At 44.9% G+C, this 16,033-nt stretch overlaps 1 protein-coding gene across 1 annotated transcript; it reads left to right on the top strand.

The window, feature by feature from the left end:
- Positions 1 to 8,751: 8,751 nt before the first annotated feature.
- On the top strand, positions 8,752 to 12,009 carry LOC142291114 (claudin-4-like). Its single transcript, XM_075335383.1, has one exon. It carries the CDS (start codon positions 8,819 to 8,821, stop codon positions 9,446 to 9,448), a length of 630 nt encoding a protein of 209 aa, XP_075191498.1. The 5' UTR covers positions 8,752 to 8,818; the 3' UTR covers positions 9,449 to 12,009.
- Positions 12,010 to 16,033: the final 4,024 nt, after the last annotated feature.

Here is a 16,033-nt window from a genome sequence, read left to right as displayed (position 1 = left end):
AGTATTGTACAATCGGCCCTTATGCCCAGTATCCAATCCTCCTTGGTTACAGATCCTTGTCCTTTGGTGTTGCTAAGAGCAGAGCCAGTCAAAACCCTAGGAACACTTTGCACCACACCCACCAGACACACCATTGGGTGGCCTGAAGGGAATAGGGCCGCTCACTTGGGAGGTTGGTAGGGGAAAGTGAAAAAGTGAAAAGAGTGTGTTGTTGGAGGTGAAAGAAAGAGGAGGTCAGGAGCAGGGCTCCTTGAGTTTACTAGGTGCAGACGTTGGTCTGGACCTGGTAGGAGCTGGAACCCCGGTCACAGGGGATCACGTCAAGGGGCACGGATTGCCGAGGAGGGCAGTCGGCGGCCTTGAGCCATCTCCGGGCAGGGGCCAGGGCACGACGGGGTACGTGGACCCTAGGCAAGGAAGTAGCTGGTAATTTACCCGACGGGGGTGAAGTCTTCAAGATTCATCCCTCACCCACTCCAAAATCGGGGTACTAGCACAACGAGGGGATAGGACTTTTCCCAAAACACAGTCCACCAAATCCCAAGCATGAACCCTGAGAGCAAGCTCACTCCGTTAGCCATACGGTTGAGCGGGACCTGATTAGTTCCATACTATAGGGTCCAACAGTGAGAAGGTGCCACGGAAAAGGCCACAGGCTAACAAGCAACACCAAGGGCACGGATCCACGCATGCTCCCTCCCTGCTGCAGTGGTGCTCAGAATTCTGGTTTACAAGCTGTCAGTGTCAGTATTCTTGGACTGAGTGAGTATGCAGAAACCCCTTCCTTCCAAACGGCACCCCTTCACTACCAACACCACCGGGCCCCGGGGCACAACCCCCCTACCCACGGAGGGGTTACACACCTTGCTCCCCCACCAACAGCAGTGGTAGTACTCCGCATTAGCACGCACCATGGGTGGTGTCACGAACTTCTAACTCCCCTGTACATATAATAATAATAATAATAATTTTATTCATTTATATAGCGCTATTAATTACACAGCGCTTTACATACATTGGCAACTCTGTCCCCATTGGGGCTCACAATCTAGAGTCCCTATCTGTATGTCTTTGGAGTGTAGGAGGAAACCGGAGTACCCGGAGGAAACCCACGCAAACACGGGGAGAACATACAAACTCCTTGCAGATAGTGTCCTTGGTGGGATTTGAACCCAGGACCCTAGCGCTGCAAGACTCTAGTGCTAACCACTGAGCCACCGTGCCCTTTTCAAACTCGAGTGTCCGCACGAACCCCCGTGTCCGGAGACGCCTCGAGCCACCGCGATTCCAGATCCGCTGGCACGGGGGCAGTACAAGGATTCCCCCTGAAATGCTTGATAATACATTTCAGATGAGTCCAAACTCTAGAGCTGGCCAATAGTGATGAGCGAGCATGCTTGTAACTACTCGGTACTCGCACGAGTATCGCTGTACTCGGGCTGCTCGGCGGGGACCGAGTAATCTCGCGATACTCGTGCTGTACTCGTGGTCTTCATTTCTGCATGTTGGCGCTCTTTTGAGAGCCAGCCCTCATGCAGGGATTGGCTGGCAGACCACTGCAATGCCACAGCCCTGTTAGTTGTGGAATTGCAGTGATTGGCCGGCCTGCACAGCGTGACCGAGTCTTTATACCGGCCGGCGCGCTGTGCTCTGCTCACAGCTATCCAGACAGTCAGTGCAGGGAGAGTGTCGCTGATTCAGGGAAAGCTTTGCGGCCCTTTATAGCTTTTTCAGTTGCAGGGCTGCAAACAGTGTGACCAAAAGTCCTTCTCAGGACTATTCTAGTTGTATACAGGCAGGCAGGGTATAGCCAGGTCGGAGTACAGTAGCAGAGTCCTTCTCAGGACTATTGTTGCTATATACAGGCAGGGTATAGCCAGGTCTGAATACAGGCTAGTGACCAGAAGAGTCCTTGTCAGGACTATTGTACCAGTATACAGGCAGGCAGGCAGGCAGGGTAGTGGTGACCGTATACCAGCCTTCATCATATCTGGGGCTGGTGTACACAGTGTAAAACAGTCCAGATAGTGTCTGACTTGTCTGTAATTGTCGCTCCCCAAAAAAACCTGTTAGGTTCTTATTGCGTCCGTGCTTGGTTTTTAAAACCGCACGTGTGTGCCTGTTGGTGGCAGCGTACAGGTGCACTTGTGTGCAATTTCCACAAACTTTGATATAACGCACAAGTAGTGAATATACACGTCAGCAGTGCACAGCATTGCAAAATGCGTAAGGGCATTGGCAAGGAACAAGGAAGTGGACGTGATGGTGGTGCAGGCAGAGGCCGAGGTCGTGGGCAAGCTCTAATTTCGCCACAACAAAGGGCCACATCTAGTCGCTCGCACGTCCTGTCCCAAATTCTTGGGGACCGCAGCAGTACACCGCTCTTGAACCAAGACCAGTGTCAACAGGTTGTTAGTTGGATAGCAGATAATGCTTCCAGTCAGATTGGCACCACCACAAACACTCTGTCTTCCACACGGTCAAGTGTCAGTAGCCGTGATACTGCACCGCACATTTCTGAACCTGATCCTCCTTCCTACCACCAGGCTGAGTACACGTCCTCCTCGGACATTAATGATCCCACACTTGGACACTCGGAAGAGCTGTTCACGTTTCCATTCACACATTCTGGCCTCTCGCCAGCTCATATTGAAGTGGGTCATGAGGAGATCGTCTGTACAGATGGCCAAATATTTGAGCAGCCACGTTCTCACGAAGTTGGCAACGTGTCTCAACAAGTGGTGGACGATGATGAGACACAATTGTCAGGAAGTCAGGAGGAGGAGCAGGGTGCGGAAGAGGAAGACGACGTGGTGGATGATCCAGTAACTGACCCAACCTGGCAGGAGGATATGCAGAGCGAGGACAGCAGTGCACAGGGGGAGGGAGGCGTAGCATCACAACAGGCAGTAAGAAGCAGGGTGGTGGCCCCAGGCAGAAGTCAGGCAACCGTTCCCCGGAACAACACGACGACACAAGGTGCCTGTACAAATGTTAGGTCTTCCGGAGTCTGGCAGTTTTTTAAGTTGGATCCAGATGATTCAAAAAAGGCCATTTGCAACACCTGCCGTGCCAGCATCAGCAGGGGTACCAAAACTAGCAGCCTGACCACCACCAGCATGATCAGGCACATGTCAGCCAAGCACCCGACTTTGTGGGAAGTACAACAGAGTCGAGGAGCAGTGCTTGCTGATGTCACTGCTACGTCTTCGCTGGTTGTGCATGCGAGCCAATCCCCTGTCCATGCTGCCTGCGAACAAGCCTCCTCCACTCCTGCACCTGCAGTTGCCTACGCAGAAAGAACACCATCATCAAGCACGTCCTTGTCCCAGCGCAGCGTTCAGTTATCCATTCAGCAAACCTTTGAACGCAGGCGCAAATACACTGCCAACACCCCACATGCCACAGTTCTAAATGCTAACATTTCGCGACTGCTTGCGCTGGAAATGTTGCCTTTTAGGCTGGTGGAGACAGAAGCATTCCGTGACCTGATGGCGGCAGCTGTCCCACGTTACTCGGTCCCCAGCCGCCACTATTTCTCCCGGTGTGCCATCCCCGCGTTGCATAACCACGTGTCACAAAACATCACACGTGCCCTGAACAACGCTGTTTCACCCAAGGTCCACCTAACCACAGACACGTGGACAAGTGCTTGTGGGCAAGGCCGCTACATCTCGTTGACGGCACACTGGGTTAATATTGTGGAAGCTGGGACCCAGTCTGAGCGAGGGACGGAACACGTCCTTCCCACACCAAGGTTTGCAGGCCCTACCTCAGTCAGTGTTTCACCCACACTCTACAGCTCCGGAATGTCATGCTCTTCAGCCTCCTCCTCCTCCTGCGCAGACTCATCCACTGTACCCTCCACACCAGTCACAAGCTGGAAGCACTGCAGCACTGCCTCGGCGAAGCGGCAACAGGCTGTGCTGAAGCTAATCTGCATAGGTGACAAACCCCACAATGCAGAAGAGCTGTGGACAGCTCTGAAACAGCAGGCAGATCACTGGCTCACACCTCTGAACCTAAAGCCAGGAAAGGTCGTGTGTGACAATGGCCGGAACCTGGTGGCGGCTTTGAGGCGAGGCCAGCTGACACATGTTCCATGCGTGGCCCATGTGCTCAACCTCGTGGTTCAGCGGTTTCTAAAGTCATACCCAGAGCTGTCTGATCTGCGGGTAAAAGTTCGCCGCCTGTCTGCACATTTTCGAAAGTCACCTACTGCTTCAGCCGGCCTTGCCGGCTTTCAGCGCAGTTTGCATCTTCCGGCTCACAGACTGGTGTGTGATGTCCCCACGCGTTGGAATTCAACTCTGCACATGTTGGTCAGGATATGTGAGCAGAAGAGGGCAGTTGTTGAGTACCTGCATCACCTAAGCCGTCGGGAAATGGGTCAAACTCCACACATAACACCTGAGGAGTGGAGATGGATGTCAGACCTATGTACCATCCTCCAAAACTTTGAGGACTCCACCAAGATGGTGAGTGGTGATGACGCCATTATTAGCGTCACCATACCGCTACTCTGCCTTCTAAAACGGTCTCTGCTGAAAAACAAACATGATGCATTGCAGGCGGAGCGCGATGAGTTGCAGCAAGAAACAGTAGTGGGTGTGGGTGATAACACACAGCCCAGCCTCGTCTCATCACAATGTGCAGTGGAGGACTATGACGAGGAGGAGGATGAAGACATGGAGCAACTCTCCGGCCAAATTGAGGATATGACATGCACACCAGTCATATCCTCGGTTCAGCGTGGCTGGCCAGAGGACAGGGTAGATGAGGAGGAGGAGGAGGAGGACAGCATGTTCAGTCATCTTGTTGGTCAGGCTACTGAAGTCCTGGCTGTTAAGAGTCTGGCGCACATGGCTGACTTTATGGTAAGCTGCCTGTCTCGTGACCCTCGCGTTAAGAACATCTTGGCCGACAATCATTACTGGTTGGTAACACTGTTAGACCCACGCTACAAGGAGAACTTTTTGTCTCTTATTCCCGTGGAGGAGAGGTCAACCAAAATGCAGCAGTTCCGGAAGGCCATAGTCACGGAAGTAGGCAAAGCATTCCCCTCACAAAACGCTAGCGGCATAGGTCAGGAATCAGTGGACAACCGAGGCGTACAGCCGAGAGAGGCACAAGTCCAATCCGCCAGAGGTAGGGGAACAGTCTTTAAGATGTGGGACAGTTTTCTCAGCCCCTCACGTACCACAGCCCCTGAGGTGCGGGGTAGTGCCACAAGAAATCCTAAGTTTGCCCAGATGCTGAAGGAGTACCTTGCAGATCGAACAACTGTACTCCGACATTCCTCTGTGCCTTACAATTATTGGGTATCCAAGCTGGACACGTGGCATGAATTGGCTCTCTACGCCTTGGAAGTCCTGGCCTGCCCTGCTGCTAGCGTTTTGTCAGAGCGTGTTTTTAGTGCCGCAGGTGGAATCATTACAGATAAACGCACCCGCCTGTCAACTGAAAATGCTGACAGGCTGACTCTGATCAAGATGAACAAGGGTTGGATTGGGCCAGACTTCACCACACCACCAGCAAATGAGAGCGGAATTTAAAGTTTGCCATGTACCTCCACTCACCCATGGGTACACACTTCTGGACTTTGGATAATCGCTGGACTGCTCCTCCTTCTCCTCATGCGCCACCATGATGATGACCGTTACAAATTGCAATACTTAGGCCTTTGTTTCAGGTATACCCCCAGTGGTAAATTTTTTCGCCCATTCTTTGCAGAATGGACATTACAACGACAGGAGACCCGCTCCTTTGCAATGGGAACAATGTTTTGAGGCCCTCATGCACGTCTCTACCCAGGGACAACGTGGAGCCTCCCAATTTTTGGCTGCCCTGCCTAAGGGCTATACTATAATACACCCACTTCCTGACAATGGACACTTAATGTTTTGAGGCCCTCATGCACGTCTCTACCCAGGGACAACGTGGAGCCTCCCAATTTTTGGCTGCCCTGCCTAAGGGCTATACTACAATAGACCCTCTTCCTTACAATGGGCACTTCAGGTTTACAGGCCATCATGCACGTCTCTATCCAGGGACAATGTGGAGCCTCCCAATTTTTGGCTGCCCTGCCTAAGGGCTATACTATAATACACCCACTTCCTTACAATGGGCACTTCAGGTTTACAGGCCATCATGCACGTCTCTATCCAGGGACAACGTGGAGCCTCCCAATTTTTGGCTGCCCTGGCAAAGGGCTATACTAAAATAGACCCACTTCCTTACAATGGGCACTTCAGGTTTACAGGCCATCATGCACGTCTCTATCCAGGGACAATGTGGAACCTCCCAATTTTTGGCTGCCCTGCCTAAGGGCTATACTACAATAGACCCACTTCCTTACAATGGGCACTTCAGGTTTACAGGCCATCATGCACGTCTCTATCCAGGGACAATGTGGAGCCTCCCAATTTTTGGCTGCCCTGCCTAAGGGCTATACTATAATACACCCACTTCCTGACAATGGACACTTAATGTTTTGAGGCCCTCATGCACGTCTCTACCCAGGGACAACGTGGAGCCTCCCAATTTTTGGCTGCCCTGCCTAAGGGCTATACTACAATAGACCCACTTCCTTACAATGGGCACTTCAGGTTTACAGGCCCTCATGCACGTCTGTATGCAGGGGCATTCGTGAACCTCACAATTTTGGACTGCCCTGGCAAAGGAAAATACTACAAAGACTCACTTCCTCAAAATGGGCACATTAGACTCAAGAGGCCTTCATGTACGTCTCTTCTCAGGGACATCGGAGTGCCACACAATGTTTTCACGTAAAATCTTTCATGTATTAATCTCAAAAAGTAACATACACCAGCTCTATCTCACTATTGGGTATGTGCCCTTAACATTTCCGCCATGAAAAATCATTTTGGGGTCATTTTGGAAGGTTTTCTGGTGAGTCCGTAAAAATGGCATAAAACGCGGACAAAATTGTTCACAGCTGTGACTTTTCAGTGATAAATGCTTCAAGGGGTCTTCCCCATGCTGTTGCCATGTCATTTGAGCACTCTTCTGAGACTTTTGTGACATTTTTAGGGTTTCTCCATGCTGCCGGGGGGTCATTTCACAAAAATACTCGGGTCTCCCATAGGATAACATTGGGCTCGTTGCTCGGCCCGAGTACACGAGTATCTTGGGAGGCTCGGCCCGAGCTTCGAGCACCCGAGCTTTTTAGTACTCGCTCATCACTACTGGCCAAACAAACATATATCTTTCCTGCCTCTTCTTTGTCTAGATTTACAAGTTGATGGCTATAAAAAAAGGCAAGTAAGGTGTCAGATACCTCTGGCAACAAACACTTTCATGGTGAGGAAATGATTAGCCATGCAGAAATCCTGTATTCTTCCAATTCAATGGGCACTGTCAGGGGACACTCAGACTGACCTAATACTCATAAGATCATTGTTGAGAACAGTAGGCAACTAGAGACTCATTTTGTGATCGGCTAATAGTCTAATGTGTATTGTCGACTTCTGACTCTCCCCAATATGATGATGTTGGGGGAGAAGGATTAGCAATTGAAATTCTAATGTGTGATCCTTTAGTTCGCCACCAAGATTGTCTGGCAGGACGTCTCTCACAGAATACCGGAGCACTTGGCTGAGCCATGCATTCCTGATTATGGGGGTGATAGCTGACGGCTCAATGATTATTCGGCTGCCAGCTATCTAATGAGTATGAGGGCCTTTAATGCTGGTAGATTGCTATTACCAACTTTGTAACAGGTTTGAAATTATCAACAGTGGGTGCAATAGCTGGTGATTTATTTAAAACATACATTCACAGATCCCTATGTACATATTACACAGTCAAGGACACACTGTGTGCAAACAAATCTGTAGGTCAGCCGTTGGTGGACGGAACAGAAACCAAATCTAAAATAAAATGTATAACTTCTTCTGTTACGTGTATATTATTTATCCATTCATGGATACCCCCTTTAAATGCCACAACTTAGTTTACAAAAGTGGCAGAAAGGCCACTTTTCTTGGTAGTGGATCTTTATTATTGCCATTTTGTAGATGCTCATTTCTATTGCCACCAACCCACTGAACTTTTTTTAAATTGGATTCATTAATTGGATCAAAAGTGGATTTTTTTATGATTTGTTTAATCTGTTCAATATTTGTTTAGGAATCTAAATCTGATTGTGATCGCTGTGATGTTTTTTCCATTGGATGCCAAATCCGGTTGGACTTTAAAATTATTTGTCCAATTAGGACCATAAGGGTGATGTGCTGCCATTTCTGCAGAAATGTATTGGTGGACTTGAATAAGCCCTTACTTTGAATGTAATACAGATCAGTTTGTGGCATTCAGTTTCTCAATGTTCTGTGCCTAGACTGGCTGCAGCGGTGACATGACGTATTTGAGAAATGATAGCTGCAGTCAATTTGAATACCCAATGTATACAGAAGACCAGCAAAATTGGCCAACCATCTAATGTGTATGGGGCCCACTCAACAGATAATGACAAGGACAAGAAGAATCCAGCTTATTCAATGGCAGACTGTTTTGATCAGCATGGAGACAAACTGCTGCCAGAGGAGTGTGGCATCGGTTCACTCAACCCCAGCCAAACCACAAACAAACACAGAATCCAGCTCTACTAGTTTCATGGCTCTTGGTGAGTTTCTGTGAGACAAGAGATATGTATTAATGCAGACAAACTCCTCCCATGGATCTTTAGGATATCTTTAGGATATATCTAGCCTCCGACATTCACACCTCACACTTGCACTCCTTATCATCCAAGACACAGCATCTTTCTCATTCTTCAGTTCAACAAAGAAAAGAAGGAATGGCTTCCATGGGTCTACAAGTCCTGGGCATCACCCTTGCCATCATCGGCTGGTTGGGCACTGTGGTCTGCTGTGCCCTCCCAATGTGGAGAGTTACTGCCTTTATTGGTGTCAGCATTGTGGTGGCCCAAATCGTTTGGGAAGGGCTATGGATGAATTGTGTTGTTCAAAGCACTGGACAAATGCAATGCAAGGTCTACGACTCCATGCTTGCCTTGCCCCAGGATCTCCAGGCAGCCAGAGCCCTTATTGTCATCGCCATAATTGTGGCTCTCCTGGCTATTATGTTGTCCATAATTGGAGGCAAATGCACCAACTGTGTGGAAGATGAGTCCTCAAAAGCCAAGATCATGATCGTCAGTGGAATTGTCTTCATATTGGCCGGAATCCTTACTTTGATCCCTGTCTCCTGGTCTGCAAACAACATCATCAGGGACTTCTACAACCCACTGGTGGTGGAAGCACAGAAGAGAGAGCTGGGAGCCTCATTGTACATTGGATGGGCTGCAGCTGCCTTGCTTCTTCTGGGTGGTGCCATGCTGTGCTGCAACTGCCCACCAAGGGATCAGAAACCCTACTCTGCCAAATACTCTGCTGCACGATCTGGACCAGCCAGCAACTACGTCTAAATAGGTGCTAAGGACTAAAGGATATTGATCGTTTATCAATTTTTTTTCTTTTCCTTATATATGCACTCAGACTATAGCATCTCAGAAAAGTCATGTCAAGATTTTGGTTGTTCCTTCACTCTCAGATATGCTACAATTGCACAAGCCCAACTCTTTATGGCCCCTGTCCAGCAGAGGGTGCTGTCACTGACTGTTCAGATGCTCAATGAAGATTGCAGAGAACTTTAACTTAGATGGGAAAATAATAACTGATCTGTACAAATATTGGGATACATAGGTGCATGCAGGCAGTGTGCCATACTTACTCTGTGGTCAGTACTATGCAACAGGTAAAAAAAAATACAAGCCACGAAAGCCAGTGATGCAAAATCTGTCTGTGCCATCATAAAAAGGAACTCAGGGAGCAGAGCCGGTCAGCATTACAACATCTTTACTCATGGACTCAGATGATTGTAAATCTAGTGCTAAATGAATCCATGATGCTTTAACACTAGAAGTCCCAGAAATTTTGAGCTCCCCCCTGAAGTCCCGAAAGAGGGTCAAACTGTCTAAACTGAATAGAACTAACTAGAAACTAAATGGCTAAACTCAGTGGAAAACAACAACCTCCTGTGTTGCGACAGTAATGGCCTTAATTACAGAACAAAAGACGGTGATTATAGGATGTTAGCTAAAATCCTTCAGGTCATTCGACCCGTCTCTGGGTTCCAAAGGTAGAAATGTTAAATGACCCCTCTCTGGGACTTCTAGTGCTAATGGGGAAATAGGACATATTGACCGTGTTGCGGTAGAATAGGTCTAATATCAAGACTCATTAAACGTAAAATGGCTTGGAATATATGAAATATTATGTGTGTGTATATATATATATATATATATATATATATATATACATTTGGGGCTAACAGGTGCAGGTGGATCGGAGATCCATCTGCGCCTGGAAACCCCTTAGTTTGCGCTGTTAAGTACTGAGAGCGCAATTTATATAGCTGCAATTGGGATTACGCTGTTCCCCACCGCCATTGGCTGCCCCGTTGTGTGATCACAAGGTGCCTTGGTGTTGCCATGGTAGCGCGAGGTCAGCTGCTGACACCTGATGTTACCATGACAAACTTCCTGTGAGAGCCGACAGTGCGCCAACACTCACAGGAGATGAGCATTTCTCCTGATCAGAGCAATGCTGCTCTGATTAGCAGAAATGAGCAAGCGATCTGACTGTGCAGTGATAAAGTCCCCTAGTGGGACTAGTAAAAAAAATAAGTTTTTAAAAATACAAAAAAATAAAAAGGTATCGCTAGGTTCAGAAATACCTGATCTATTAAAATAAAATCAATTAACACTGCATAGTGAGAAAAAAAATTCCAAATGACAAAACTACATTTTTTGGCCTTTCCAATTTTATTTTAAAATGCAATTGGTAACCAGAGGTAACCTGCCCGGATCCGGACTTTTACAGTCCGGGTCCGCCCATTACTACTCTTCACTTTTCCAATATGATGGATTTCCACTATAAAGTTAACACTATTGCTTTCATACCTTAGTCTAGAAAGTGGTTTAAATATTTAAAATCTTTCAGTATGTAGAAGACAGTTGTTACATTTTTAATAATTGTATATCACAGATGTCTATTTCTTGGGGACAAAACCACTAAAAAGCTCATTAATGCTACATTCACACTTCCGTCTTTTTGCATCAGTCACAATCAGTTGTGTGACTGATGCAACAAATGCGTTCCAGATAGTGGCACAACTGATGTGATTGATGCTGCAAAACAACAAATCCGTTGTTTTGGTTTTTTTTTACTGTTTGAAAGGGTATCAGCTGATCGTTTACAAAAGCCGGCCACCAGGCTTAAACCACTTTCTAGACTAAGGTATGAAAGCAATAGTGTTAACTTTATAGGGAAAAATCCAACATATTGGAAAAGTGAAGAGTAGTAATAGGCGATCAGTTAATCGTTCCGACCACTGGAACTGGAACTGAATTTACAGTCGATCATGGTTTTTTAATGTGCGCATACACACAGTAAAAAAATGATCTGCCGCCACACAAAAAAAGTTGCATTGTACGTTGCTCCCGCCTGACGGTCAGTCACTCCACGATGGATCCGTCGCAGGACGGATGCAACACAATGCCTTCAGTCACAATCCGTCGGTAATAAAAGTCTATGGGGAAAAATGGATTCCTGCAAAATATATTACAAGATACCGTATTTCCTCAAGGCAACGGATTGCAACTGATGCAACAAGACGGAAGTGTGAATGTAGCCTAACCCAGGAGATAAAAGAAAAGTCCATTGATTTGGCTGTTTCCATATCCTAGTGGCCATTATTATTGTGTGACTTTGTGGAACTGGATTTTGCTTTAATCTGGTTATAATTAGAAATCTTTTTGAAGTGATATATTAGATAATTGCCTCTAAAAAGTCTTGAAAGATACATTTACCTCTTTACCATCACAGACATTTATGGCATAAGAAACGAATATGATATAAATGTCTAATTGGTGGGAGTTCTTATTTTTTTCCAGCAAAAAACTGAATAAAAGGCAGAGGGTTGCAAGATGAGTGTGGATTTCTCTTTTCAAGTTTTTGGTGGTTGTGCAGATCCTATAGATTTGCAAAAATGATTTTTGGAAAATTCCCTTGAAATACTTCAAACTTAAAGGGGTGGTTCACCACTTTTCATTATTGGCCACATCAATATTACTGTATGTTGAGAAACAATGTTTCTCTCATATACCTTGTGTTGCCAATAGTGCCTGTGAGCGGCGCTATTGTGGTCTGCTCACCCCCATCGTGTGACCCCCGGGGCTCTGTGACCTCTTGGTTCTGGGGATGTCACGTCAACTGAGGTCAGCAGCAGTCTACATGAGTGACTGGGCTGTGGGCAGCGTTTCACTCACTCAGCACAGCCCAGCATCTCCATGCTCCCTCCTCCTTCACTGCAGAAGCATGCAAGCAGTAGACAAGCTGGGCTGTGACTCATGGAGACTGGGGCCGCCTCGGTGATGTCAGGTAAACAGGAAGTTGCCGTGACATCACCGGATCCCCGAGGTCATGGACCCCAGGGGTCACGAAATAGGGAAGAGTGGTTCGCAATAGCGTCTCTCACAGGCACTATTGCCAATGCAAGGTGTTTGAGAGAAACATTGTTTCTCAAGGTTATATCGATGTAGCAAATAATGAAAAGGGGTAAACCACTTCTTTAACCTGTTTTTTAAGAGGAACTGCTAAAAATGAAAAGGATATGAATGCATGTGTTGTAATCCTGAAAGACACTGGTTCGCACATTGAGAAATACTGTCTGTAGTATCCAGCTGACATTGTATTTATATACTGTATTGAGTAATATAAGATTTCTGTGGGATAGACAATGACACAAGTCTGAAACGGTTACATAAGCACCCCCTCTAATTATAAAGCGGCACACACGATACATGATGAAATCGTTAAAAGAAATAAACACATTTGTAAAAACAAAGAATACATTATAACATGATGTTATTAAGTCTTTGACAATGACTTTAACCCCTTCGATCTGAAGCCTGTTTTCACCTTCACGATAAGATCTTTTTTTTTCAATTCTGACCAGTGTCACTTTATGAAGTAATATCTCTGGAACTCTTCAAGGGATCCCAGTGATTTTGAGACCATTTTTTTTCATGACATATTGTACTTCATGATAATGGTAAATTTAGGACTATATTTTTTGCGTTTGTGAAAATATCAGGAATTTGGAGAAAATTTTGTAAATTTTACAATTTTCAAACTTTCATTTGTATGTCATTAATCCAAAGAGTTATGTCACACAAAATTGTTACTAAATAACATTTCCTACATGTTTACTTTACATCAGCATGATTTTTGGAAAGATAACATTTTTGTTAGGAAGTTAGAAGGGTTAAAAGTTTTTCAGCAATTTAAAATTTTTCCAATAAAATTTACAAAACCCTATTTTTAGGGACCACATCACATTTGAAGTTACATTTGAGAGGCCTAGGTGACAGAAAATACCAATAAGTGACACCATTCTGAAAACTGTACCACTCAAACTGCGCAAAACTACATTCAGAATTTTTACTAACCCCGCAGTCAGATGCTTCACAAAAATTAAAGGAATATGGAAGGAAAAAATTAAAACAACTTTTTCCCACAAAAATGTTAATACAGACCAAAATTTAGCATTTTTACAAGGGTAACATGATACAATGCAGGATACAATTTGTTGTACAATTTCTCCTGAGTAGGACAATACCCTATATGGGATGGAAACTACTGTTTGGATGCACGGCTGAGCTTGGAAGGGAAGAACATTTAACTGTACAAATGCAAAATTTCCTGCAATTGATAGTAGAGGCCATGTTGTGTTTGGAGAGTCCTTCATGTGCCTAAACAGCTAAAACTCCCCACATTTTAGAAACTAGAACCCTCATGGAATTTATCTAGATGTGTGTTGAGCACCTTTAAACCCCAGGTGCTTCACAGAATTTTATAACGATGAGCCGTCAAAATGAAAAAATAAAAACGAAAACATTTTTAGCACAGAAATGTTGCTTTAATCCTAATTTTTTTCATTTTCACAAGGGTAACGTTTGAAAATGGACCATACAGTTTCTTTTGCAATTTTTCCTGAGTACAGACTAGGTGTGGTGGAAAACTACTGTTTTGTGCACTGCAGGAGATCTGTAAGGGAAGAAGCGCTATTTGACTTTTAAAACACAAAATTGTCTGAAATGTATAGCAGATGCCATATTGTGTTTGGATAGCCCTTGATGTGTCTAAACAAAGGAAACTCCCCACAAGTGTCAAGGAGAAATTCCATAGTTTCGAAAAAGATATATCCTTCTAAACAGCAAATGTCTGCTGAAATCTCAAATTAATAGTCACTGAGTGCTGGTTAAGAAATCCCGACCACACACATTAGCTGGTACGAATTTCTTCTCAGTGAAGGTGCACATGTGAAATGCTTTATTTTTACAAGCCTTTTTTATAGAACAGTAATGGGTTAATCTTCTAGTAAAATTCCTAGGTATGACATTGGCTTTATTAAAGTATATGCAGAAAACCTGTGTCGTTTATGTATTTTTTGGGACTTCCCCTCCAGCCCCTCCTGTGTTTCCAACTCCACATCTTGCAGAGTTTTTGGCACGTAGCACCTCAGGCCATAAATTTGGTCTTGCGCAGGTAGCCAGTCTTTATCAACATCTGCATTCCGTTCCTTTGTGTCAGTCTTTGGCTGCTGACCTTGGTATACACATACTTGCTTTCCTGATATGCAGCAATAACCAGAAACAGGCATTCTCTTCTTACTCATATAAGAAAAGAGATTTTGCTTATGGAAAAGCATATAGAAAAAAAAATTATTTATATATATTTTCTCACAGTAAAAAGCATATAGCAAAATATTTTGTATTCTTACACAAGTAACTAAATTTTGGAAAGTAGACCCCTCATGGAATTTATCTAGATGTATGGAGAGCAACTTGAGCCCAAAGGTACTTCGCAGAAATTCATAACATTAAGCTGGGGAAATGAAAAAATACATTTTTTAGCACAGAACTGTTGCTTTAATGCCAATGTTATTTTCCATTTTCACAAGGGTAACATTAGAAAATAGACCATACAATGTGTTAAGTAATTTCTCCTGAGTACAAGGATACTCCATGTGTAGTGGAAAGGAGCGTTACTTGAATTTTGAAACCCAAAATGTTTGGTATGATTAGCGGATATCATGTGGTTTTGCAGAGCCCCTGATGTGCCCAAACAGTGAAAACATCAACAAATGATGCAATTTTGAAAATTAGACCCCTCAAGGAATTTATCTAGATGTCTGATGAGCACTTTGTACCCCCAGATGCTTCACAGAATTTTATAACATTGAGGCATAAAAAACAAAAATCCTATTTTTAAACAAAAATGTTGCTTTAGCTCTTTATGTTATTTTCACAAGGGTAAGAGGAGGAAATGCACCATACAATTTGATTTTCAATTTCTCCTGAGTACACCGCTTATGTAGAAAATTACTGTTTGAGCACAGAGCAGGGCTTAGAAGGGACAAAGCACCATTTGACTTTTGGAACGCAAAATTGTCTGGAATCGATAGGGGACACCAAATAGCATTTGCAGAGCCTTTGATGTGCCTAAACAGTGGAAAGCCTCCATAAGTGACCCTATTTTTTCAACTTGACCCCCCCAAAGAATATATCTAGATGTGTGGTGACTAAGCACCTTTAAATCCCAGGTGCTTCACAGAATTTTATAATATTGAGCCGTGAAAATGAAAATATACATTTTTAGCACAAAAATTATGCCCAAAATTATGCTTTATGCCCAAATTTTAAATTTTTGCAAGGGTAACAGGAGAAAATGCACCATACAATTTGTTCTGCAATTTCTCCTGAATACATCAATACCCCTTATGTGGTTGAAAACTACTGTTTTGGTGCACAGCAGGGCTTGGGAGGAAAGGAAGATCATTTGACATGATCTTTTGGAGCACAGAACTGACTGGAATTGATAGCAGACACCATGTTGTGTTGTCAGAGCCCCTGATGTGCCTAAACAGTGGATACCCTCCACAGGTG

This window comes from Anomaloglossus baeobatrachus, chromosome 2, assembly GCF_048569485.1.
Source record: "Anomaloglossus baeobatrachus isolate aAnoBae1 chromosome 2, aAnoBae1.hap1, whole genome shotgun sequence".
Taxonomy (NCBI): domain Eukaryota; kingdom Metazoa; phylum Chordata; class Amphibia; order Anura; family Aromobatidae; genus Anomaloglossus; species Anomaloglossus baeobatrachus.
Note: the sequence above shows the minus strand (reverse complement) of the source record. Positions and strands in the feature narration are given on the sequence as shown.

Coding starts and splice junctions, on each gene's coding strand:
- LOC142291114 (XM_075335383.1), top strand. CDS start 8,819: ATGGCTTCCATGGGTCTACAAGTCCTGGGCATCACCCTTGCCATCATC.